This window comes from Vulpes lagopus, chromosome 10 (assembly GCF_018345385.1).
Source record: "Vulpes lagopus strain Blue_001 chromosome 10, ASM1834538v1, whole genome shotgun sequence".
Lineage (NCBI taxonomy): Eukaryota > Metazoa > Chordata > Mammalia > Carnivora > Canidae > Vulpes > Vulpes lagopus.
The window spans coordinates 80586150-80612488 of NC_054833.1; the positions used below are offsets into that span (position 1 = coordinate 80586150).

General features: G+C 39.7%; 1 protein-coding gene across 2 annotated transcripts in view; it reads left to right on the forward strand.

Annotated features, from left to right (window-relative positions):
* The window catches only part of USP24 (ubiquitin specific peptidase 24), a 138007-nt gene that overhangs the window by 75991 nt on the left and 35677 nt on the right, over window positions 1-26339 (forward strand). For both annotated transcript variants that reach the window (XM_041772379.1, XM_041772380.1), the window contains exons 29-43: window positions 856-941; window positions 1088-1181; window positions 2609-2764; window positions 5890-5987; window positions 8888-8983; window positions 9093-9321; window positions 10020-10179; window positions 11064-11219; window positions 13429-13499; window positions 14206-14366; window positions 17148-17209; window positions 19543-19734; window positions 20731-20848; window positions 23046-23190; window positions 25407-25526. In XM_041772379.1, the coding sequence (XP_041628313.1) occupies window positions 856-941; window positions 1088-1181; window positions 2609-2764; window positions 5890-5987; window positions 8888-8983; window positions 9093-9321; window positions 10020-10179; window positions 11064-11219; window positions 13429-13499; window positions 14206-14366; window positions 17148-17209; window positions 19543-19734; window positions 20731-20848; window positions 23046-23190; window positions 25407-25526 (1944 nt within the window). The remainder of the gene's footprint in view (window positions 1-855; window positions 942-1087; window positions 1182-2608; window positions 2765-5889; window positions 5988-8887; window positions 8984-9092; window positions 9322-10019; window positions 10180-11063; window positions 11220-13428; window positions 13500-14205; window positions 14367-17147; window positions 17210-19542; window positions 19735-20730; window positions 20849-23045; window positions 23191-25406; window positions 25527-26339) is intronic.

A 26339-nucleotide genomic window follows, 5' to 3' on the forward strand; every position in this document is an offset into this window, starting at 1 on the left:
ATCCTCATCTGTTGGCAGCCATCTCCAGCAAGGCAAGCTCCTTCCCCAGCAGAAAGCTTACGACTCACTGAAAGCTCAGATGCTGATTAGCATTTTTTAGCAATAAAGTCCTTTTTTAACTAAGACACATACATTGGTTTTTAGACCTAATACTACTGTACACTTAATAAACTATATTATGAACTTATACACACTGAGAAACCAAAAAATTCATTTGACTCTTATAGTATTTGCTATCTCTCTGTGGTCTGGAAGCAAATCTGCAATGTCTGCAGTATGCAGTATACATAGCACCTTTAAGCTTAACATTTTCAAATCATCTCATTTATCCTGGATTTATTTAAAATGTTCCCTCGTGTAATGGCATTCTATAGTGACATCTAGTTTCTTTTCTTTATAACCAGAAAATAGTATTTTAATCATATCTAAGTCTCTCCTATCTGTTGTGTGTGTGTATATATATATACATATATACTGCTTTAATTTTGCTTTTAAATCAGTCATTGCCTTGTTTGCTCCTGACGAGTTGTGATCAGCCTTTAATGGTGTCTGCTCTCCATTCTGTTAATTAGACCTGCCCATCATTTTACCTTTCTTCCACTGCCTGCTTTTGGCACCTTTACCCCTCACCAGCAGGTGGATAGGAGAGAGCCCAGGTAACAGGGATGCTGGGAGGTAGTAGTCCCACCAATCTGTGTTCCCAGGTATTGTTCTTTAGTGCAGGGGAGCATGCTGCTCCCCTCAAGCTTTGTAGTGGCCAGCCTTTCAGAACTAGTGATTTTATTGTTGGCACGTTTGGTTAGAAAAGGAGAAAATTCTTTTATCAGTTTGTATTTATGTTTTGTTTTCTCTCAGGAGAAATCCCTCCCTGGTGTTGTAATGGCACTTGTATGTAATGTGTTCGACATGCTCTACCAGCTTGCCAATCTGGAGGAGCCAAGGTAAATATAAATGTTTCTGAAGCTTGAAAGAGAAAGTTATTAAGGTTAGGGAACCAAGTACATTTTTACTTTACATTTGTCAAGAACAAATGACTTTGTTACTAAAACTGGGTCACATGAAAAAATTTGTATTTGACAAATTTCAGGATAACTCTACGAGTACGAAAGCTTCTGCTCTTGATACCCACTGACCCAGCCATTCAGGAAGCCCTGGATCAACTCGATTCCTTAGGAAGAAAGGTATGAGTATCTTGGATAATTACTTAAGTGGCATGGAAATTTCAATGTCATGATTCAGTAAAACTACAACCTGAAATCAATTTCAGGCGATATGATCCATCTTTCCCATAATTGTTCTGCTTTAGAAAAATACATTTGCTGTAAACGGAAATCAGAACTTCATGTTGCCTTTTAAAAGACGTAAAGTCAATAATGACATCAGATATAGAACCGGAAGTGTTTAATATCACAGACGTCCATGTTCTCCTTGTTCTGTATTAAGATACTGAAACCCAGAGAGATGAAGTGTCTCGTCCAGGATCAGACTCTCGTCCTGATTCAGCGGAGAAACTTTTTTTCTGCCACAGTGCCTCTCAGAATGTGATCATTGCCTGCGTTTGATTTGCTTGCATAGTTATATTCTCATTTACTGTTTGTCCACAGTTGATGAATTGATTTTAATTTCTAGAATGTTGTTTCTCAAGAATTTTATATATTAAAATCACATCCTAGGGCAGCCCCGGTGGCACAGCGGTTTAGCGCCACCTGCAGCCCAGGGTGTGATCCTGGGGACCCAGGATCGAGTCCCATGTCGGGCTCCTTGCATGGAGCCTGCTTCTTCCTCTGCCTGTGTCTCAGCGCCTCTCTCTCTCTCTCTCTCTCTCTCTCTCTCTCTCTGTGTCTCTCGTAAATAAATAAAATAATAAAAAAATGAAATCACATTCTATCTATAATACTGTTTAGTTATGTTCTCAGAGTAAATTCATGTAGAACAGAGTTGTTAGAACTAAGGCACGAGGTGGGTCAGGGGATGGGATAATTTGGTGATAACATTAAGGAGAGCACATGATGTAACCAGCACTGGGTGTTATACGCAGCTAATAAATTATTGAACACTACATTTAAAACTGATGATGGTACTATATGTTGGCTAATTGAATTTAAATTAAAAAAATAATAAGTAAGGTACAAATTTATGTTTCAGCAGTTGAAGTTTATGTCATCCCATAGTCTTGTAATACATGGCTAAATAATTGCAGGGAGAAGAAAACTAGTGTAAATACAAAACATATTATTATTACTAGCTAAAAACATTTTCAAAACTTTCACTTCCAAAAGCTTATAATTTAATTATCAGTATTTAGTGTTTTAGACTTTTAAACACAGAAACAAATAAGACAACCTTGCTAGTGTTACCAAGAAGACACTCTCAGACGTGTTTGCATTCCTGTAGGGTTGGGATGCTGTTGAGCACTTAGAGTGTGTGTGATGGAATTCAGTGTTTTGTTAATAATTACCAAGCGATGTGTCCTTAAGTTTCATTTGTAAGAAATTCTTTTGGTGGATTTTACTAAAGAGGAAAAGAACATTAGAGTGTACACTGAGATTTGTTTCATATGTGTGCTTCTAACACATACATCCTTTGTTTTCATTCTTGAAAACCTTAGAAAACGTTACTGTCTGACACGAGCTCTCAATCCTCAAAGTCTCCATCCCTGTCCTCCAAGCAGCAGCATCAGCCAAGCGCCAGCTCAATCTTGGAAAGTCTGTTTCGATCCTTTGCTCCAGGAATGTCCACCTTCAGAGTGCTCTACAACTTAGAAGTAAGAAGCCTCATTTCTTTTCATTTCATCTGGAGAGATTTGTTTTTGTTTGCACATTCATGCTTTTAGATGTCAGAGATAAGTATTTTTATTAGATGATCTCTGAAACATTAGTTTTCAAAAAATAAAAAACAATATAAACAGAAACATTTTACTGTTTTTTTTATCTTAGAAAAGGCTCAATTTTTTCATTTTATACCTATGCACACTGTTACACTTGCAAAGCAGCATGTAAATAAATAATGAGGAAGCCTTATGTAGTGTAAGATAGGCCATTATCTTCCTCTGGAAGTTTAGTGAGTCCCTCCCAATAAAGTTGTTATCCTCAGCCTTCTTGTTATTAAATGTGTCCTAACTTTTTAAAAAAACAATTGTAATTTGTTCTTATAAATGAAACTATGAGGAGTTTGTTAGGAAATACATTAACTCTATTATTTCAAGGTTTAAAAAAAAGTTTAAAACCTATTTGAAGGGGACACCTGGGTGGCTCAGTGGTTGAGTGCCTTTAGCTCAGGGCATGATCCCCAGATCTGGGATCGAGTCCTGCATCGAGCTTTCCACAGGGAGCCTGCTTCTCCCTCTCCCTGCGTCTCTGCCTGTCTCTCTCTCTCTGTGTCTCTCATGAATAAATAAATAAATCTTAAAAAAAAAAAAAAAAACTAGTTGGAGAATTTAAGCAAAAGAATAGTTTTATTACCTTCTTTCCAAAAAGTAGCTTTAAACTAATAGGTTTAGTTCAGTATACATTTACTAACTGTTTAATGCCTGCACGTCACTGTGGTAGTTAAAGGATAAGAATTGAAAAGACAAGATATTTGCTCCAAAATCTTGAGTAAGACAGAAGGGAGGCTGCATACTCTGAGTCCTGAAAGCAAAGTAGCAACAAGGCAGTAGGGGAGGGTGAGCAGGTAGAAACAATCTACTCTTGGAGGGTGGAGAAGTCACACCCGCTTGCTGTTTTAGGTCTGGAGAAAATAAAGCCCTGAATGATTTTGCTTTGCCCCAAGTTTTATTTCATCTGGGTAGTCTCATTTGGAGAGTATGTAATTATATTTATTCATTTGTCTGCATCACTTGTTGCTTGTGTGTTCAAGCTCTGTAGCCTTAAAATAAGCATTCTTGTGAAAAAATGGGTTCAAAAGGAGAAAATATTGAGCAAATGTTTGTAAAATAGGGCATGTCTTTATTTAATGTGGACATTTAAAAGTGCATACAAAAAAATAAAATAAAATAAAAGTGCATACAATATTCCAAGGCAGAAAATGACCAGGAAATTTTTGGCCATTTAACCTTATAAATTTTACAGTACCTGTGAGATTTGTCATTTTCCTTCGAAGGATTGTCTTTAAAAAGTTAAAGTATAAACCTTAACACCCACACTTGAGAGCACCTAGAAAAACAGAATGGTCCAACAGTGGGTCTGGCTTGTCATCAACTACCTAGATTGCATTATTTTAGAGCCAGAGAAAAGACGATGGTAGTAAAGTACCTCCAACACAATTTCAGGACTTTTGAACAACTAGAAATTCCTTTGAGAGATTTTCTTTTTTTCTTTCTTTCTTTCTTTTTTTTTTTTTTTTTTTCTTTAGACAGCACAAAGCATTAGGAAAATAACACTTTCCAAAGCACTTATTTTGGGGTGCCTGGGTGGTTCAGTGTCCCGACTCTTCAGGTTGTGATCTCAGGGTCATGAGATCAAGCCTCACATCTGGCTCTATACTCAGTGTGGAGTCACCTTGAGATTCTCTATCCCTCTGCCCTTCCCACTCGTGATCTCTCTTTCTCTCAAATAAATAAATCTTTTTAAAAAAAAAGCACTTAATTTAACTGACCCCTGAAAGGCTAATTTCTTTGCATTTTAGGCTTCAACTTAGGTTTGCCTACTAGGAAGCTTCAAAGTAGTTATTCCAAATACCTGTTCTGTTGAAGAAATCTTCCATCTTCACTAAATTGCTGTCCATTAAGCATGGGGAATACATGTAAGAGGCTGTCAACTCACAGGAAGGGTTAGAAAAGCAGAGGGGTGCCTTTCTCCCATGCAGTGCTCATAATCTAAGGCTGACAAACATATTTCCCAAAGAGCACTTTAGGTAGAAAACATGTACAAAAGAAATCTCACACTAAAAATGTACACACATAAAACCCATGGATTCCTAGAAACAGATTTTCTAGAATGGAAAAGGATCTTGAATGTATCTACTTTTATTTTATTTTATTTTTTAAGATTTTATTATTCATGAGAGAGGGAGAGACATAGGCAGAGGGAGAAGCAGGCTTCATGCAGGAAGCGTGATGTGGGACTTGATCCCAGAGTCCTGGGATCATGCCCTGAGCCAAAGGCAATCGCTCAACCACTGAGCCACCCAAGCGTCCCGAATGTATCTACTTTTAAAACCTTGAGGAGACTGAAGCAGTGGATTCTTTTTTTTTTTTTTTTAATTTTTAAATCATAACCAAATAAGCAGTTGATTACTAAGTCTTATACTGTAGTATGGTTATTTATTTGAAATGATTATCTGTCATACCAGAATTTTCAGTTAAGCTTTCCTTTAGTTACGTATGTCAGTGCCATAAAAGGGGAAGGATTTAGGAGGGAGGCACATGCAGGTTTGAGGTCACTTGGCCTTTTGGGTCTCGGTCTTTACCTGTAAAGTAAAATACACACCTGCATGGTGAAATTAAGAGAGAATGCATGTAAGAACCTCCTCTTATGCCTACTATATTGTATGTGCTCAATAAATAGGAGTTTCAGAATCGTTATTAGAGAGCTCATTTAGCATTTTTAAGGAATGGGCTATTTTATGAAACTTCATCTTTTTTCAAAAACATGTCTAGCAAATCATATAATGTTATCTGCTCTTAAGGCATCCACCGTTGCCGATTTCATGAAGAGAACACACCACATTTCTTCAACAAAACAGATTTTTCTTGCTAACTAAATAGAGCTTGGAAAACATGATTGTTTCAGTTGTGAAACATCAGCCTCCTCCTCCTTTTGGGGGTGGGGGAGGGAGACGGTATGCAGCAATTAATGAGACTCAGACTTGAGTTATTGGTTGTTTTACTTAGTGAAGGAGTCATTTCTGCTGAAAATGTTGAGCTGATTGTGCTTATCTGTTTTCAAGGTTCTAAGCTCCAAACTCATGCCAACAGCTGATGATGACATGGCAAGAAACTGTGCAAAATCCTTCTGCGAGAACTTCCTCAAAGCAGGAGGATTGAGGTTAGAGTTTCACTGTGTCACGTGAATTGGAGAGAATGAATATGGTTATTGTGGTTCATTTTTCCTTCCAGGCCTTGGTTATTCCTACAAAGTATTATGTGAAGCATCATGAGAGTTACAAGAAGAGGGAATGAAAATAAAAAAAAAAAAAAAAAAAAAAAAAAAAACAAGAAGAGGGAATGATGTGTCAGTCTGTGGAACACTTAAATTCATTTTACAACTTTTGGTTATTTGGAAAACTGGCAGAAGCCCATCTTCCCTCTGGTTGTTGAGGAGATTCTTGAGAAGAAGAGAGAAGCAGATCTATTTCTGTTGATTCCTGGTATCAGTTTGATACTAGCCAAATTTTATTCCTGGTGAGACATGTAGTGAGGCCTTATTAGTGCTAGGGATGCAGAGATAACTCAGATCTCATTCCTGCCCTTTAGAGCCTCATGGTTTAACAAAGAATAATGAAGAGTTATTATAAGTATCAAAACAGGCTAATAAAAAGTGCTTTGGATGGGAGGTGGGCGGAGTCATGGAAGATGGTGCTTAAATGGTGAAATTTTCGTGGTAACAAGATCAGGAGGTGCTTTGCAGAAGGCGACATTTAAGCTGGGAATTGAGAAAAGACCAGTAATCCCCTACAGGACTTGTGAGGAAAGGGCACACTAAGCCAGAGGCAGTAGGATGGGTAAAAGCACCATTGTGTGTGGCCTGTCTGGGAAGGCTAGAGGAAAGGATGGAGAAGTATGTACAAAAGGGTCACCTTGAGGAATTTCAACATTAACTTCTACACCATAGGAAAACAGGAGGCTTCAAAGCCAGGAATTGCCTGAAACAATTACTGTGGCTGCAGTAGAGACAATAAATAGAAGTGGGAGAGATGGGAGGTAGGGAGAGCCATGCAGAGGCCCAGGGAGAAGAGTGATGGTTGTAGATGTTGGGCAGTGGTAAATGATATTTATAAGGTAACATAGGCAAGTCTTTATAACTAGAAATAAGGAAGGAGGGAAGGAAATTTATAAATGACCTTGTGGTTCGTAACCTGAGAGAGGGAGTGAATGGTGAACATTCAGTCAGTGTGGGAAATAGGCATAGAAGGGGGCGGAAGACACGGAATGTCAAGACAGATGAATGTGGTTGAGGCACGTGAAGTGCATGGTTTGGCTGTGATGCTGTGGAGGGGAGCACCGAGTGGCATCAGAGATGTGGGGGAAGCAGAGCAGGGGTGACAGTGACTGGCAGGGGATAACAGCCGAGGGGAAAGATCGCTTTTTCTGTTTTGCTTTTACCTTTAGGGAAGCCTAGGTTGTCTTTGCAGGCTAACTAAAAGAAGAAAGATCAAAGGAAAAGGGATAATCCGAGGGGCCGTGTTCTCCTGCCCTGGAAAGAAGCAGGCCTTCTCTCCCATTTCCTTGAGCAAGGAAAGAGTGAGGACTAGAGGGCAGTTGTAGGGATTCCTATGGGAGGCTTTAGGGGGAAGAGGCTCACCCAAGACCTTGAAGAGATAAAGAGAGTGGGCTGAAAGATCCACCCCGTCCCCCCCCCCCCCCCCAAGCATGTGGAAGGCCTACCGCATGGGGCTTGATTTCGTTTTCAGCATCACAGAGGTGTTCTCAGTGAAGGCCATTATTGACTTGTAGTTACAGAGCTCTGGAATAAAGGCATTCTACTGCTAGCTTAGTTTTATGAGTCAGTTAATCTGCATGCCAGGCACTGTTCTGAGCACATAGAACAGAGCAGAGAACAGATTCGACAGAGCTCCACATCCTTGTGAAGCATACTGTCTAGAGGGGGAGACAAGCAGTAAAGAAGTAAAGGTAAAAGCGTATGTCAGGAGGTGATGAGAACTATAGAGAAAAGGGGCAGCCTTGGTGGCTCAGCAGTTTAGCGCCGCCTTCAGCCCAGGGCCTGATCCTGGAGATCTGGGATTGAGTCCCACGTCAGGCTCCCTGCATGGAGCCTGCTTCTCCCTCTGCCTCTCTCTCTCTCTCTCTCTCTCTCTCTCTCTCTCTCTCTCATAAATTTAAAAAAAAAAGAAACTGTAGGGAAAAATAAGACAGGAAAGGGGATGGACAGGGTTGTGATTTTCAGTAGGGTGATCAGGAAAAGTTTCACTGATAGGGTGACATCTTACAAAAACCTGAAAGAGGTGAGGAAGGGAGACTTGGGGTCCTTGGGGGAAAGCCATCCAGAGGAGCAGCCAGTGTGTGCCTTATGTGAGACAGAACTGGTGCCTTCAGAGACCAGCATGTCCAGGTGGTTGGGGTAGCAGGAAGGAGGCAGAGTAGGGTGACATGAGGTTACAGACATACCAGATGTCAGGTTATGGGTCTTACAGGTCACAGGTTATTGTGGAGACTCTTGCCTTTTTTTTCTCTGTAGGAAGTAGGAAACCATTGGAGGATTTTGTGCAGATGAGGAGTGCTATGATCTGACTTATATTTTAAAAGGATCATTCCAATTAATCTTTTTTTAAGGATAGATTTTTGGAAAGTCAGGAGTGGGAAAAGGAAGAACACTTAGGAAGCTTTCATAATGAGAGAGATTATAGTGGATGTGAAAACAAGCTTTACTGAATATACCAATTCCAGATATGTTTTTTAATCGATGGTTCTTCTAGTAATAAAACTGGTGAATCAGTGAACACACACCAGTTAAGTGAGGAGGACTGTCCAAACATTCTACCTTTTGGCTAAGCAAGGAATCTAATTCTAAATGGATTAGGAGTTACAGATAATCATAGGAAGTCATTGTGGTAGAAATATGTATGGTTCATGTGTATGTAAGGCTCTTGTAGAAATGTTAAGTAATGGATAACATTTACATAAGCAATTACATTACTTAGAGAAAATTTTCTATGAAAGAAATAAAAGTCTCTATTTAATATCCTGCCTTTTTCCTTTTCTTTTAAGTTTGGTTGTAAATGTCATGCAGAGGGATTCCATCCCATCAGAAGTAGACTATGAGACAAGGCAAGGAGTTTACTCTATCTGTCTACAACTTGCAAGGTATGTAAATGTATTAATCTCACAGATGGTACATTTTCTTCCCAAATCCTGTCATTTTGAATAGTATGATATGACCTCAGGTAAGTCTAGCTTTTTGTTTCCTTTGAAGATTTTTACTTGTTGGGCAAACAATGCCCACATTACTAGATGAAGACCTCACCAAAGATGGCATAGAAGCACTTTCTTCTCGCCCATTCCGAAATGTCAGCCGGCAAACAAGCAGGCAGATGTCCTTATGTGGTACCCCAGAAAAGTCATCCTACCGACAGTTGTCCGTGTCTGACAGGTCTTCTATTAGAGTTGAGGAAATCATCCCTGCTGCACGTGTTGCAATACAAGTAAGTGACTTGTATATTCAGGAAATGTGAAGTCCCTCCTGTTTGAAGACACCAGTACAGGGAGGGGCTGTGCAGACTTAACCGTTATTGATGTGAATGTAGCCTTCCTGGAATCTACAGTGAGCAAGAAAGAGACCACCAGTATACAAATAACTATTATTCAAGATGGGAAATATGAAGGGTTATAGGACAGCTAAAAGGGCAGAACATTCATAAGCCTTCAGAGGAAGCAAAATAATTGCTTTCACCTGTGGCTGTCATTGATGATTTTACATAGGAGGTAGCATTTGCGCTACGCTTTAAAGGTAGATCAGATTCCAGATAGAGAAGCATGGAGAGTTATTCCAGCAAGAGTACAGGTGAGCAAATCCAGAGAGAACAGAGCCTATAGGGAAGGCCAGGGGGTCGTTCATGCAGCCCAGAGTAGAGTGTGTGGAAAAGGAGAAATGGTAAAAACTGGACCAGTGACAGGTATCCTAATGCCTGAGCATGGAGATCAGTCTCTGTGCTACAGGTTAGCAGAGTTACTCATAGTTGCTGAACAGTATAGAAGCATAGTAGAAAAGGCTGTCCTGGACAATCGAGGAGGAGAAAAAGTCTCACAAAACTGAGACCAGTAAAGGAGGTTATGGAAGTCAGTAGAGGGAATGTGTTCAAGTGCTTCCTTGTCTCATAACATTCTTTCCACACTTGTTTAGACAATGGAAGTAAGTGACTTCACATCTACTGTGGCTTGTTTCATGAGGTTGTCCTGGGCTGCAGCTGCAGGACGGCTCGACCTCGTTGGGAGTAGCCAACCAATTAAAGAAAGTAATTCTCTGTTTCCTGCTGGAATTCGAAACAGACTCAGCAGTTCAGGTACTGATTTAAAAGGATAAAGTAATTAAATCACTGGGCAAGGAATAAGTTGTAAGAGTTATCTCTGCTTGGCTGTTTGGAGTCACAAAAAGGAGAAAGGCTTTTCTCTTGCTTTTGAGCATGAGTAGAAACCCATCAAGCTGTGCCCTTAAGACTTGTGAATGTTATTGTACATATATAATACTTTGAAAAGTGTTGATAAGCACAGAGGAAGTGGGGAAACCAAATCAGCAGAGTTTTTAGCTTACCGAGTGTTGTAAAAGTGCCATGTGACCAATTGATAACTGTGATTGTTATAAAAATTCATCTAGAATTCCTACCTGGAAAAGTCACTTTTTTTGGTTTGGCCAGTTACTTTCTATAAGGCTTTTATAAATAGCTTCATTTCTCTGCTTCATTTGGTTTCCCTCTTCAATCTATGTGTGTGTGTGTGTGTATATATATATATATATATATATATATATATATATATATATCTGTATAAAAAGGTTTTAAATCTTATGACGTTCATACAGAGAAGTGCGGAAATCTTAAATGTACAGGCTTTTTAAGATTTTTACATTTGGATGACCCATCTAGATCAGGATGAGGAACATTTCTAGTATCTCGGGAAGACTCTTTCAGGCCTCCCAGACTGTACTGTTCTCACTTCCGTCACTTCAACTGAGCTTTGCCTCAAAAGCACATGTTGAGTGCTGCAAATACACTGTTTTTAGAGCAGTCGGGGTCAAATAAAGTAATGAAGTATCTCTCATTTCTTAGACCAGAATGTCTTTTGGCACAGTTTAATTTCACTTGAGGCTTCTGGAGCACATTGAAAGGATGTTCTAATACCATGAGGGTCCTTTGGGGTCCACAGTAACCATCTGCTTTCCTGTTCCCAGGAAGCAATTGCAGCTCTGGGAGTGAAGGGGACCCAGCAGCCCTGCACGCGGGCATCTGTGTGCGACAACAATCTGTGTCCACCAAAGACTCGCTGATTGCCGGGGAAGCTCTGTCTCTTCTTGTTACATGCCTGCAGCTACGGAGCCAGCAACTAGGTATGCAGGAAGTTTGTTTGCCATTCATCTCTTTTAGGGAAAAGCCAGGTTTCTGTCGGGAACTATGTACGTTCCTTCGTAGAGAAGGTCATGCTGACAGAAATGAAATGAAAAGGGGGGGAAAGCTGGCAGGTGGAATAGGTAAGAATAGTGCTTAGAGTGGTTAAATTCTGAACAAGTATTTATTGAGCACCTTCTGTATAGAGGGTTCCACAGTAGGTGTTAAATGGGCAGTACATCTGCCCTCCAGGAGCTTACTGTCTAGTTGGGGAATTAAGACAGCCCAGATTTATAGGTCATAAACTGTAGAATTAGAATTATGTATCAGTCCCTAAACTGATGATGACTTTAGCATTCAAAGTTACAAAACTTCAGACCTGCCCTTGTATCTTCATTTGTGGGCTTTGACAAACTGGGGCTGTTATTAATACACTTTAATATTAAAACACCCCGGGGCCTGGCCCCTCATCACTGTCTTTTCTCTGTGTATGCCCCTTCTCCCCGTGATCTCATCCACCATCACAGCCCAAAATATCCTTTGGTGTCAGAATGCACACATTGTCTGAATGTCGAACCACAGCCTGGACCACAGCCCTGACCCCTCCACTTGGTTCTCAGGTAGACTCCTCAGGCTTGACGTGTCTATAGCTGAACCACTTAGCTGGCCCGTATCATGCAGGAGTTTTCCCAGCTCAAGTCATTCTTTTCATTGCTCTGTCCAAAAACCTTAGAGTTCTCCTTGATTCCTCTCACACACTGGCTTCTGTCAGCTCATTCTTCTTTCAACTATGTCAGATTCCACCCTCTGTTACTGCCACTGTTACTCACATCTGCTCTAGCATCACCCTTAGTTCAGATCATAGCAGTAGCTCCCTAGCTGATCTCCCTGCTTCTACCCTTGCAGTTTATTCTCCACACAGTAACCAGAGAGGACCTCCTAAAATGTAAGTCAGATTGTATCACTCCTGTTTAAAATCCAGCAGCAGTTTCTCAGTTCACACTGAGTAAAAGCCAAATCTTTACTAAGGCCAGACAGAGTCTACCCCTTTAGCACCTCTGTACCTTCACCTTCTACTGTGCTCCCCACTCACTCACTGTGCTTTGACCACTCTGGCTCCCTGGCTGGTTCCCAAGGCTCCAGGCATATTCCTGCCTCAGGGCCTTTGGCACTGGCTGTTCCCTCTTCCTGGTATGTTCTTACCCCATCTTTCACACATGGCACTCTGCTTCATTTCCTACAGTGTGCTTAATCTCACCCTCTTAGTGAGACATTTTTCCACCACAGCCCTCCTGTCATCCCAGCACGACACCATTCCCTTGTTTCTTCTCTATCACTTATCATTGTATAGCATAGCATATAATTTATTTACTTATCTTGTTGTCATCATCCCTCCCCACCTAGATTGTAAGCTCCATAAAGACAGAGACTTTTGTCCATTTAGTTCCCTACTGAATCTCTCACGTCCAAACACAGCCCAGTGTGTAGTAAGCCCTCGATAAATATTTATTCAGGAATACAGTCTTAAAAATTCCACTCTTAAAAGTTGTTCCAACACACAGAAGCCCTGCTCTTCCTTGTTATTACTGATTCAGACCACTTGTTATGTAGAATTAATGACTATTACGTGTTTAGTATAACATTCGTACCTATAATCAAGGTAAATCTAGAAAAAGTTAGACATTTGTAGAATAGTAATGTTGTAGTCAAAAGTATTTACTTTGAGCAAGAGTGCTTTTGACATATAAGAAGTACAAGTAATTATGAAATGCTTTTGAACAAATGCCATACTCATAGTTCCATTTTCCTGTAATTGTTTAGTTTTAGAGGTATTTTCAAGTCAGGATGAAAAAAAAGACAGTTTTGTTTCAAGCTTTTTTTTATCATTTGTAATTTCATTGTAGAGTATTGATAGTTTATCAAGTCAGGACATACTTGCCCTGTAACTGGTGTGCATGAGGCTGAGATGTGGAGACACAGAAATGGCCAAGCCATGGCCTCGCTCTCAGGAATCTTTGGCTCTTGTGGGGGAAATTCAGAGATGTGGAGGCGGTTGTAGAAAGTACTGAATTCAAGTCCAGGTAGAAGAAGAGATGAAATTCTGCTGTAGCTAAGGTTAAAAAAGTATTCAGAATTTTTGAAATTTTGAAAATGCATTTCCTAACTTAGTTCCCTCCTCCTGCCCCTAATTCTCCCTATTCTTATCATCAGCATCTTTCTATAACTTGCCCTGTGTTGCTGATTTTATCATTGATATTCTGCTCGGATCGCCAAGTGCTGAGGTAAGAATTGTTTACATTACATAAGACACACACACACACACACACACACACACACCCCACACCCCACTCCCGGTCCTCTTCTGTCTGGGGCCCTCTGCATACCTGTGACACTGCATGTGTAGGCCAGAAGGCCTGACACCTGGTCCTCTCAGGAAGTCCTACAAAGGGGGCGTAGACCACTCTGGAAGCAAGGTGACCATTCAGACGCTCTGCCCTCCCTTCTATTCCATATTCCACTGGAAGTTCAGAGATTAGTGCTAAGATTAATTTGTATTTGTTTATAACAAATAAAATGTTACAGCCGATGTTGAGCATCCACAGCTGGCATTCAGTGTCAACATGCTGGTCAAAATCAGGGAAGACCAACGAAGCCACAAATTCCCCACTAAATTTTATAATTCTCATTTTCTTCTATGACCTTAAAAATTAACTCTCAAATACTTGGAGAGTTTTTTCTTATATTCATGTATAGTAAATTATAAAACTGTTGAGTAAGAGAAGAGAATAATTTGGGAAATCGGTGCTCAGACCTTGTTTGTTTTTAATCAGTCCCAATCTGTTCAGTGTAAACGTTACTATCAGTGATTAAGATGTTCACAACCTTAGAATATCCCTCAGAGTATGGACTTGGGAGGAAGATCACTTTTCAAGCAGTCTCTAAGTGTCGGTTGACCTGTGTTGTTGGCCACTAATGATGTAATTTCAGATTCGCCGTGCTGCCTGTGACCAGCTGTATACTCTGAGTCAGACAGATACTTCAGCTCACCCAGACGTACAGAAGCCAAACCAGTTTCTCCTTGGGGTGATCCTCACAGCTCAGCTACCTCTCTGGTCCCCAACTAGTATTATGAGAGGAGTCAATCAGAGGTACGTAATCAAGATGAAAAAGCTCACGTTATACAAAAAGAGAATGATGCTTTGCCTGTTGTTACCCTGAAACCCATGTGCATTATTGAGATGACATAAGAATTTCTCCTTTCCTCTTAGAATATTTGTATCCTGAAAGAAGGCATTGCAATTTTTACTATCCCCTTTCAGGACAGGGGAGTTAGAGGAGACAATACCAGGCTTCCTTCCCCTTGAATCACTTCCATCTCCCACCTCTGCCGGACCTGGTCCACCACCCCCAAGAGAAAGAGGGGCTCACCTGCTTGGTGAGAGGCTGAAATTATTGGAGCCCTATCACTTTATGAAGGTCATGCCGGTCAGGTTCTTGAGTATATCACTCTCAGAGTGATTCAGTGAGAGCAGGTATGCTCTTAGTCGGCATACCTCCTGACTCCGTATCTAGATGTAGCTGGGGTGTCCGTCTAGCTTTCTCTCTTGGTTTTACACGCGCCTGGGCATGGAGGGAATCTGTGGTCCAGGCTGATAGAATGGCTTGGGTGAGTCCATTCTGCCCACTGTGCCATACATCTGTGGGCTAGCCTGCGGGCAAGGCTGTGCTTTGGTCTAGGCCCAAGATGGAGAGCCGGAGATCCCACAGCAACCTCCACTGTCTTCAGCTTAGCTTTACCAGAGAACCCTTGTCATAGTGCTTATAAGGTACCACTGAGATGTGTGAAATCAGTATCTACTTTCCTTGTGTACATGCTTTACAAATTAGAGCTCTGGAAGGGAAGAAATACTAGAGCTACTCCAATCCCCTAAGTTTGGATAAGTATCCTGACCCCCAAGTTTGTGTCCAAACTTGGTCTGTTTAAGCGTAAGTTCAGTGGCATTAAGTATATTCTCATTATCGTGCAACTGTGTTCACCATCCACCTCTTGAGCTTTCTCATCATCCTAAACTGAAACTCTGTACCCATTAAGTCATGAAATGAAAGACTGATGTATTCAACTCCATAAAAATTAAAATATTCTAGGTGGAAAAAAATACCATAAAGTCAAAAGTCAGTTCACAAACTGCTGAATAGATTTGTAACATGTGACAGACAAGAAACTCATTTTGATAATATAGATAAGAAGCTATTAGAAATCACTAAACAAATGACCCAACAACCAAATTGAAAAATGGGCAAAGGACATGAAGAGACAGTTCAAGAACAGATGTAAGGTTTTTTGTGTGTGTGTGGTTTTTTTTTTAATTTTTAGATTTGCTAGAATTTTTTTTTACTGCAACAAAATGTAAATAAAATTAATCATTTTACTCAATTTTAAGTCTATAGACCAATGCCATTAAGTACACATACACAATACATATTGTTGGACAACTGTCCCCACTACCCATTTCTTTTTCATCTCAAACTGAAACCCTTTACCCACTAAATAGTAACTCCTTTATTCCCCCTCCCTTTGTTCTGCTCTTTCCAGGTTCATCCATGTCGTTGCATATATCAGGGTTTCATTTGTCATTAATACTGAAAAATATTTCCTTTATCTCTTCTTTCTTCTGTTGCCTGTGTTTTTGGCATCATATCTAAGAAATCATCACCAAATGCAGTCTCATGAAGTTTTCCTTATGTTTTCTTTTAAAGTTTTTATAGTTTTCACTCTTACATTTATGTGTTTAATCCATCCAAGTTAAGTTTTGTATGTGACAGAAAGTAAGGGTCCAGCCTCATTCTTTTCATGTGATGTGGGTAATCCAGTTGTCCCAGCACCTTTTTCTCCCACTGAATGGTTTTGACAACTCTGTGCCATACAGCATGCTAAATTCATTGCATATATTTATTATTCAGTCCTCACAAAGGACAAATGAGTTTGACAGTTTTATTATCTCCTTAACAGTCATAATTCTTGGTTCATTATCCATTCTTCTCATTGTGTTATTCTTGAGCCTTCTATGGATGCACATGTGTGTTTATTTCTAACACTCTAACAAACATTTTAGAAATTAAAAACCAAAGAAATCGGCCCTAGACATCCAACTGTAAGTAGTGGAGCCAGGATTAAAACCAAGGTCCCTTGACTTTAAAGCTTGTGTTCTTCACTACTATAATTGCAGAAAAGTTTCTCTGGTCATCTTGGATGAAACGATTTACCTTTCTCTTTCTTCTCTGACTCCACTTTATTTTTCTTAGTATCTACCAGTTACATATGTATTTTTTTAATTTGTTGTCTGCCTTTTTTGTTCTTTGTCAACTGTTCTCTAAAATAGTTTCAGGTATATAGTAGGTGCTTCATAAATATCAGTTGGTATTTGAATGAATGAGTATAGTCAGTGCATGATGTGTGCAGTCAGTCTGTACATCATTACAAATGGGAGATTTAATAAGTTTCCTCTCTGCACTATTATTTCTGTAGTATATCTGTATTAGCAAATTCATTAGTGTGCTTTTTGCTAAGATACTGAAGTTGAATTAATGTAAAAGATTTTTTTATGCTTAGGAAAATTCAGCTATTTTCTGAGCCTGTTCTTACAAGGAAAATGCTTTTTCTTTTAAAATTGACCTTTATTGGGCAGCCCCGGTGGCTCAAGGGTTTAGTGCTGCCTTCGGCCCAGGGCCTAATCCTAGAGACCCGGGATGGAGTCCCACATCAGGCTCCCTGCATGGAGCCTGCTTCTCCCTCTGCCTGTATCTCTGCGTGTGTGTGTGTGTGTGTCTCTCTCTCTCTCTCTGTTGTGAATAAATAAAATCTTTAAATAAATAAATAAATAAATAGAATTGACCTTTTTTAATAACTTGAAATGTTATCTGTTTTTTAGACTATTATCTCAGTGTATGGAGTATTTTGATCTAAGGTGCCAATTATTAGATGATCTGACAAGTAAGTAAATGTCTGAGTTTGGTTTGTGTAGGGGGAGGGGAGAGAAAAGAGTAGAAACGAAAGCTAAATGGACATTTCTAAATCTGACTTAATATGTCTTCAATATAAATGAGATTATAATTACTGTTTGAAGTTGAATTTTATTTTCTTGAAAATAGCAGGTAAACTCATATACCAGTTCTCTCTTCTGGCATATACCCAACCATTAATGTGTTGAGAAGATTTGTTGATCTTAAAAATTGTCAAAAGACCTATGTTTTAATTACACTGATACAGAACTACTGGGAAGAAAATTTCTGTCTAGTATAGTGAATTCTGACCATTTTAAAGGTCTATATTGAAGGAAAAAGTCAATCACTGTTGAGGTATGTTATAATAAAAGAAGTAAGTAGGGCAGCCCTGGTGCCGCAGCGGTTTAGTGCCGCCTACAGCCCAGGGTATGATCCTGGAGACCTGGGATCGAGTCCCACATCGGGCTCCCTGCATGGGGCCTGCTTCTCCCTCTGCCTGTGTCTCTGCCTCTCTCTCTCTTGCTCTGTGTCTCTCATGAATAAATTTTAAAAAATCTTTAAAAAAAAATAAAAGTAAGTTATTTAGTGTTAAATGATTGAAATCTTGTTAGAAATTTTGGTGTTAGAGCATTCAGATTTTTATTATCTGCATTTACTCTCATCTAATGCATATGTATGTTGGGATGCTCTGTGTAAATGTTAGGTGTTCACATCAAGAGTTTATTTATTGCCCACTCTCTACATAAAAGATATGCTTCAGCTTATAGAAAATCCATAAAAATCAGGATGGACAAAAGTATTCATGGAAATACTAATTGGAAAAGAATATCAATACCCAGAGGTTAGAAAGAAATTCTTGCATGTATGTGGGCTTTAAAGCTCCACACAATCAGAATTTTGTTGCGAGGTTGCTGGAAACAGAGGTAAACAAGAAACTATATATTAGTGGTTTTCAGTACCCTAGAAGAAAACTGAATGGTTTTGCAAAAGAAACAGATCTTTTTGCTGGCAGGTAAATCGGGAAAAACCTCGTGCAGAGATCTTTGTGTCATGGAAATGGGAGGACGTAGTGACTAGTAAACCTCAGCAGAGGTCTCTACGGCAGATGCCTTCCTCCGTGTCCCAAGTGTTTTTTGAAGGTGGGAGACACAGTGCTCTGAGCAGTGCAGTGAAACAGTGGCTGTGGAGCCTGAGATGATGTAGTTAGAGTGCACGTTTGTCATCTAGACCAGATGGATGGATGACACGGCCATCTAATAGTCTAGCCGAGTACCACGTTGTTCAGCCAAGCTTCTGGTGAAAGCTGGGCAAGCAGCCAGCCAGCCAAGAAGGCATACTCTCTGGCTTGAACTTGGAGAGGTTGCTCTGTTCTGCTTCTCAAGGCGTAGAACCATGAGTTGGCTCCACACATAGAACTTAAGAAGTCATGAACAAGTTATTCATATAGGCCTTCCTGTGTCACTGATCAATGAGTGATCCAGGATCCTTTATTGGGATGTTGAGGGTAGTGTAGGAATATGTCTGGAAACAAGCAGTATTTACCATTTGGCAGGTATTTGGTATATGCCAGTGCCTATGCACTTCATACCCCGCACCCTGCAGTGTAGGTGTCAGCCTCGTTTTATAAATAAGAAAACAATGACCCACGGTGAGTAAATGGGTTCATGTCCAGCGCCAGTCCCATTCTTACCATGACGTAGCCCTTTTCGCCTCATGCTGTGGGACTTTACCACTTATGACTATAGTGCCATACTTCCTCTTCTCCCCAGTCCCATCTTCCAGGATGGAATCTTGCTTTACTCCTTGTTGAGAGGGGAAAGTAAGAGAACTTATTAAAACAGAGCAGAGTGGTTCTCTGGGGTTTGGTGCACTGTCTGGAAACACTGTGCTCTGCTGCTGTGCTATGGACCTCCTCCTCCTTTGCAGGACTTCTTTGGCCTAGCTGATACCACTAGAGCCTTGGCTCTCCTCGTACCCTCCATCCTTCCCTTCTCTAGAAGGATGTGCTCCCAGGAGATACCCAATGACACTTTCCCCCCACCTCCCACTCTCACCCTGAAACCAGGAGCTTCCCCTTCATGACCTGCACAGAAGGGCCCTCACAACATACTTCGTTTAGGACTAAGAGAGTGAGGAAGGAGTGAGTACCCATGCACTGTCGTAGTCCTTGGCGCAGCAGCTTCACCCCGATTGTTAATGACAGCTTTCTCAGATCTACAAAATGGAGGGTTGGGACTTGACTTTGCCTGCTGTAATTCAGGATTTGGAATCCATGAAAGAAAATCCTTCTTTCTTTGAAATGGATTGTTTTTTCCTTCTTAGCTTCAGAAATGGAGCAGTTAAGAATCAGCCCAGCTACTATGCTTGAGGATGAGATTACCTGGCTGGATAACTTTGAACCTAATCGCACTGCTGAATGTGAGACCAGTGAAGCAGACAACATCTTATTGGCAGGACACTTACGGCTCATTAAGACTCTCCTTTCACTCTGTGGGGCAGAAAAGGAAATGCTTGGTAATTATTGCTTCATCTTACCATGTGATAGAATATCTCAAGATCTTAACTATTGCCATAGTATTGTATGTAATTAGGAAAATAGGATAGGTGCTCCGTGTTCCATAGAAAATTGACACTTCAGGTAATAGGAAATAGTCTGGAATTTTAGTGGCTAACAAACTTGCGGTGTATTTTACCTGTGTTATTAAACCATGAAGGAACTTTATAATATTAAAAGCAATTGGATCACATAACTTCTTAATATCAAGTAAAAATTAATTCAAAGTAGGGTTTTCTCTTTTTTGCTATTTTATATTTTATAAAATATTATTTATTGTATGTTTTACTTCTTTTAAGGGTAATTCTCATCTTGGAGGTAGCCCCCACCCACCACCCCCTGCATAGTGGGGGTACATGAGTGTCCTGGGGTACACATATAACTTGTAAGGGCATATTCAGTATTATAAGCTATATTCAGAAAACAAGTCAAAACATTAATTATCACTTTTATCACACAAACTAAGCTCTATAAAAATCTTCTTGGCTACTGGGGATACATAGAAAAGAGTGATTCTAAACCAGGGTGAGAAGGGCACATCATTTTACCCAAAGAAGGCAAGATTTTAAAAAGTTTGAGAAACACTCTGTGCCCACCCCCCACCCCCCAAATGCCCAGAGTAAGAATTAATTGTTCACTCAAACCGTTCTGCCTTGTGGTGGTCTTGACATTTGTGTTTCCTAAGTGAAAGTATGGGTTCTTTCACTCCACTCTCTGCTCATAAAGGAAGGTGCCCTCGCTTGTGCATCTTTATTCCCTGTCTCTCCCTCCCATCCACACCCTTTGCCCCGCAGAGCTTTGCCACATACTAAGTGCTCAAAAAATAACCATTAAATTGAATGCCCTGCCATTGGGTGGCCTTGGGTGCCTTTGCTGCTCTGATATAAAAGTACAAAAACAGGATCTTTGAATGAAAATGTATTCATCCTCAACATGAATATTATGCTCTATTCCAGGTTCATCACTCATTAAACCATTGTTAGATGACTTCCTTTTCCGAGCTTCTAGAATTATTTTAAATAGTCATTCTCCAGCTGGCAGTGCCGCCATCAGTCAACAGGACTTTCATCCAAAGTATGGAAAATGCACGTTGTGTTCAGTTTTGGTAAAAATTCTAATTCGAAACTTTAGTCCAAAAAGATTTTCTTAACTTGGAGTTTGTCGTCCATCTTGTGAGTGTGTGTAGTTATAAGGTATTATCCACTATATAAATAAATGCATGTAAAGGGGCTGAGGATAAAGCCTGCCTGGCACATAGTAAGTGCTGAGCAAGTATGCCGGTACCATTCTTATGAGATTGGAAGGATAAGTAACACATTATGTGGTTAACTTGGCTGGTAACAAATTCCAGGAGAAACTGAGATTGTAAGAATTCCATCCAAAGTGAAAGTAAATAGGCTCAGAATCTTGAGAGTTTCTTCTAGGAGGGACGTATAGGTGCTTTAGTGCATGAACTTTGTGATTTGCTGCGTATCACCTGTGTCCTGATAATTAAAACTACTAGTGATGTACTATAGTGGTAATTTTAGAATCAAATATTGTATTCGTTTTTATGGGTAGACATTTGAAAGATCTTTTTGTAATGATGACCCTACTTGGGTGCTTCTGGAAATAGGAGGAGGCCACTTCATGCTGCCGTCCTTGCCTCCTCTGAATCCAACTTACTTTGTTCTTAGGAAAACCAGAATTTATTGAATAATCCTGAAGGAATTTGGGATTTGGTATTTAACCAGTGAAAAAAATTCCCATATAATTTCAGTGGTTATAAGAATGGGCAAGGCTTAACAAGCAATATTTCATGGACCCTTAAGCTATATCTTATCATGTATGACTATTTCTCTGTATAGAGATTTCTTATTAGCAAAATCTGTTTTCAGGTAATAAACCTTCATTAGAACTCTTGCAGTGTGTCTCAGGCTGTGACTCCCATCCTCCTGCCCCAGTCTTGTTCTGGAAGATCTGGTGCTAGCTCCATGGGAATCTTTTATTAAAGCAGTAGTAGAAATACAGGAGTATTTCAGTCTTCATTGAACAGAGAAAATAAATCTTCAGTAGTTTTTTTGTTTGTTTGTTTGTTTCTTTGCTTTTTTTTTTCATTAATTTTTTAATTTAAATTCAGTTAATTATTAGTTTTAGAGGTAGAGGAATTTTTTTAAAATCATACACAGTGCCCTAATTAGAAAAGGCGGCATTTTGTTTCATCCCTCCCCTATGTACTGAGTGATGTTCATTTTATCACAATAACTCCCAGCCCTTTCCCACCTTAAACCCTAAAGCCAGAAAGAGATTCACAATACACAGAAGTATTTTCACAAATAATGTTTATTCTTATTAACACTAACAAAAGAACTTCTTAATGTTGAGCCTGTGTCTATGGTACCTCTATTCGTTCTTTACTGTCCTTTGCAACCCGGAAATCCATATAAGCAAAGGACAATGCCAGGTCCTGGCCATTGTCCTCAGGGTGTGCTGCAGTGCTGGTCTAAGAGCTAGCCCCACAGCACCCCGCTCCCCACCCTTCCCATGAACACATCTCCCACACTGCACTCCATACATGTTTCTCTTAGGGGTTGGATGTCCTCTTTTCTGTGTATCCTTCCTAACCTGTGATCTCGGTAATGGCAAGGTTGGCATAGGTGACAGAAATTACTGTCCATCCCCAAAATGATTTCTACTAAAGATGAGCAATATCAGAAGCCTTTGGTTTCCTGAAGAATGCTTGGTTACCTTTTATTGTCATTTTAAATAAATTAATTTGGCAAACCACATCTTTCTGTCTCCATTTTCTCAGCAAAATGAAGTTGATTTGGGTCCTTGAAGAATTTTTAATCTCCAGGCACATATAAAATGCTTATAGGCATTTATTCTGATTTGCATAGTTTGCATTTTCTGCCATTTAGATACTTGCATTTCAGGGTGATATCTACAAAAATCTTTCTTGCTTACCTACTTTGATTTTCAGACTCCATCCATTTTTGCTGATCCAAACCTTAGATAAAAATACTCTGGAGTCCTAAGTGAGAGATTTTGCTCCTTTACCAGGCCAAGAAGATATTTAGCTCTCAACCATAACTCTCCCTCCTGTATTCCTGGCCTCTTCCTTTAAGTAAACACTCCCCGCCCTCAATTCCTAGAGCTCTGCCTTCAGACCTGATAACCATGTTTGAGGAATTGCAGCTCTAATGCTTTCATTTTAAATGTTGATTTAGCTTAATGAACAATTTAAGTAGGTTATTCACTGTTGGAATTGACTTGCATCTTTTGTTTTTAGGTGTAGTACAGTGAATAGCCGATTGGCAGCCTATGAAGTCCTGGTGATGTTGGCTGATAGCTCACCTTCAAATCTGCAAATTATCACAAAAGAACTGCTGTCTATGCATCATCAACCCGACCCTGCTCTAACCAAGGAGTTTGATGTAAGTTTTCTAAACCCCAGTGCACATAGATTTTTTTTGAAATAATCAATTAAACATACAGTTCTAAAGCCTATGATTGCATTATCCTAATCACAAAGAAAGTCAGTATTTGTTTGCTTATTGTGTTCATATACTATATGTTCAACTATAAACTACTAAATTACTTTATTACTGTAGTAATATTCTATTCCTCAATGGTAACCTTTTTATTAATTAAAAAGGGGACATTTTCAAGTCAGTTGATAATTACTCTCAGTAAGAAGTAGCATTTTAGCCTGTTTTTTTGAGTAACTGGGTGACACAGTGCTGGGCACTGGAAATACAGACTCAGACGTTGGCTCTGTCACAGCACAGTCTACATTCAGTTAAATCCAGCTAAGATTTACTGAGTTTACCAGGCATTAATAGGTCTCTTAGGCTTTTGGAGGTCAAAAATGAAGATAGGATTCTAGCCCTCAAGAAAGTCAGTATATAATGGAAGAGATGGACCTGTAGGCAGATAATTTCAACATAATGTGATAAATTACAAGATACAGGTCATGTCCTGAATGCTCAACCAACAGGGCACTTTACCTCAGATGGTGGTAAGACAGAAAGCCTGTCAGAAAAAAGGTGAAATTGAAAATAGAGCTTTGGGCACCCAGGTGGCTCAGTTGGTTAAGCCACTGACTCTTGATGTTAGCTCAAGTCACGATCTCTCGGGGTCGTGAGATTGAGCCCCGAGTCAGATTCCCCGATTAGTGGGAAGGATGCTTTTCTTTGCCTTTTCCTCCACCTCCCCACTTGTGTGCAAACGCTCCCCTGCCCAAATAAATAAAAAAAATCTTAAAGAAAAAACAAAAAACAAAGCAAAGCTCTACCGTCTCGCAAGCCAACTGAGGCAAGGTGGGAAGGTGATTCCTTCCAGCAGAGAAGGATATGGGACAAGGCTCTGGAGCCATGCAACAGTTTAGGGATCTGCAAGAGAAGCACATCTGTGCTTTGGGCTACAAATCAATTACAGTTTAGATCTTAGAAATCACCCTGCTCTGTGTGTATGTCAAATGTTAGTGGAAAGTATGTCATACTTAGCAATTCCTTAAGGTCCAAAGGACCTATAGGTTTTAGACGGTTGGTTGTTACATGGACACAGGTCCTTGATATAGGCAGATAAGATGATTCTGAGTATGGCATTAGAACCAAGATTCTGCTGAAATAGCATTTCAAAATGTGTCATTTCAGTATCCTTTTCCACTTGGAGAAGTGAAATGTTCAATTTCATCCAAGATGCCTTTTCTAGATTATTTCTAACCAGAAAAGTATTGTAATAGGATCTACATTAGTACACCACATCTTTAAGTACAATGCAAGAGTAATTACCTATTAATTTCATTGTATGCTTATTCAAAGTTGTTCAATGGAAGAATGTTACTTTCTTAAAAAGGAAGGGAAGGAATATAAGCCTTCCTTGACCCTCCAGACTGGTCAGGATTCTTCATAGTAAACGCTTCATAGATCCCTATTCCTTTTTTGCCAGGTACTACCTCAGTTTGTAAGTAGATATATTTACTTGATTGATGTCTGTGTACTCTACTAGATTGTGAGCTCCTTAAGATAAGAGAGCACATCTATCTCTTATATCCCTGGCTCAGTACCTAGCACATAGTAGCTTCTTAATAAATATTTGTTGAATGTGGGCAGCCCCCGTGGCCCAGCCGTTTAGCATCACCTTGGCCTGGGGTGTGATCCTGGAGACCCAGGATCGAGTCTCACTTCGGACTCCCTGCATGGAGCCTGCTTCTCCCTCCGCCTGTGTCTCTGTGTCTCTGTCTCTGTCTCTCTCTTCTCTCTCTCTCTCTCTCTCTGGGTCTGTCATGAATAAATAAGTAAAATATTAAAAAAATATATTTGTTGAATGATATTCAGTTGACGGAATACATGACTACTAAATGGATAAATAAAAACACAATGTGTTAAGTACTTTAAATGTTAAGTACTTTGAATAGAAGAGGAACACTGAGATAGTAATATTTTTTATTTGTATTAGCATCTGCAGAGGTACTTTAATAAGAATGTAGGTTTTGTTAGCATGACTCCTAACCTACTAGAAGGATAAATCTGTGAGTTTATTTCTTTTCTCTCTCAAACATCTCAGCGAGCCATGATGGAAATGTGTTGGTTGTTGGTGGCAGATACACTAATTCACTCTCTACTGTTTCTGCTCCTCTCGTTTCTAGTACCTTCCCCCCGTGGATAGCAGGTCCAGTTCAGGGTTTGTGGGGCTGAGGAATGGTGGTGCTACATGTTACATGAATGCAGTCTTCCAGCAGCTGTATATGCAGCCTGGGCTCCCTGAGGTGATTTTCTTCTTCCTTCCTGTTTGGTATGAGAGATAATGTGTGCATGGTCTGAAAAGTGTCCCAGATTCATATATTGCATTTGGTATTTACTAAAACTAGACCTAACTAGGAATTCTTTAGTAGCTTCTGAAATAGGTGTAGACAACATGTTCATGGTCACGTGCTTTTATAAATCTGCTGAAAGAATATTTGACAGATAGACTTGACCAGTTGAGATTTTTGAACTAAGTTACTTACTCTCAAATTATATTTCCATAAAATTACTAATGTTTTTAGTATTTTAGAAAAATTTAGGGTCTGTCATCAGTGCTCTATAATAGTTCAGTTAACTCTTGAACAACACAGGAGTTAGGAGTGCTCACCCCCCAATGCAGTAAAAAATGTGCATGTAACTTTGGACTGCCCTAAAACTTAACTACTAATAGCCTACTATTGACTGGATAGTCAGAGTTAACTCATATTTTATGTGTTATATGTATGATGTACTCTATTCTTACAATAAAGTAAGCTAGAAAAGAGAAAATACATTTATAGTACTGTACTGTACCCCCCAAAAAATCCATGGATAAATGGACCTGTATGGTTCAAACCCATGTTTAAGGGTGAGCATATACTACAAGCTCATTATATTGCAGTCAGTAGTTTTCAAAATACTCTATATGTATCATACCATGTTTGTCTCTCAGAGAGATTACTAGTTCCAGTTTTTCATAATCAAATAGAAGCTCAAAGAAATGACTTCATGAGTCCACCAAAAGGAAATACTTAAGCTAAACATATCAGAGTTGTAGCCACATCCAAACATATACA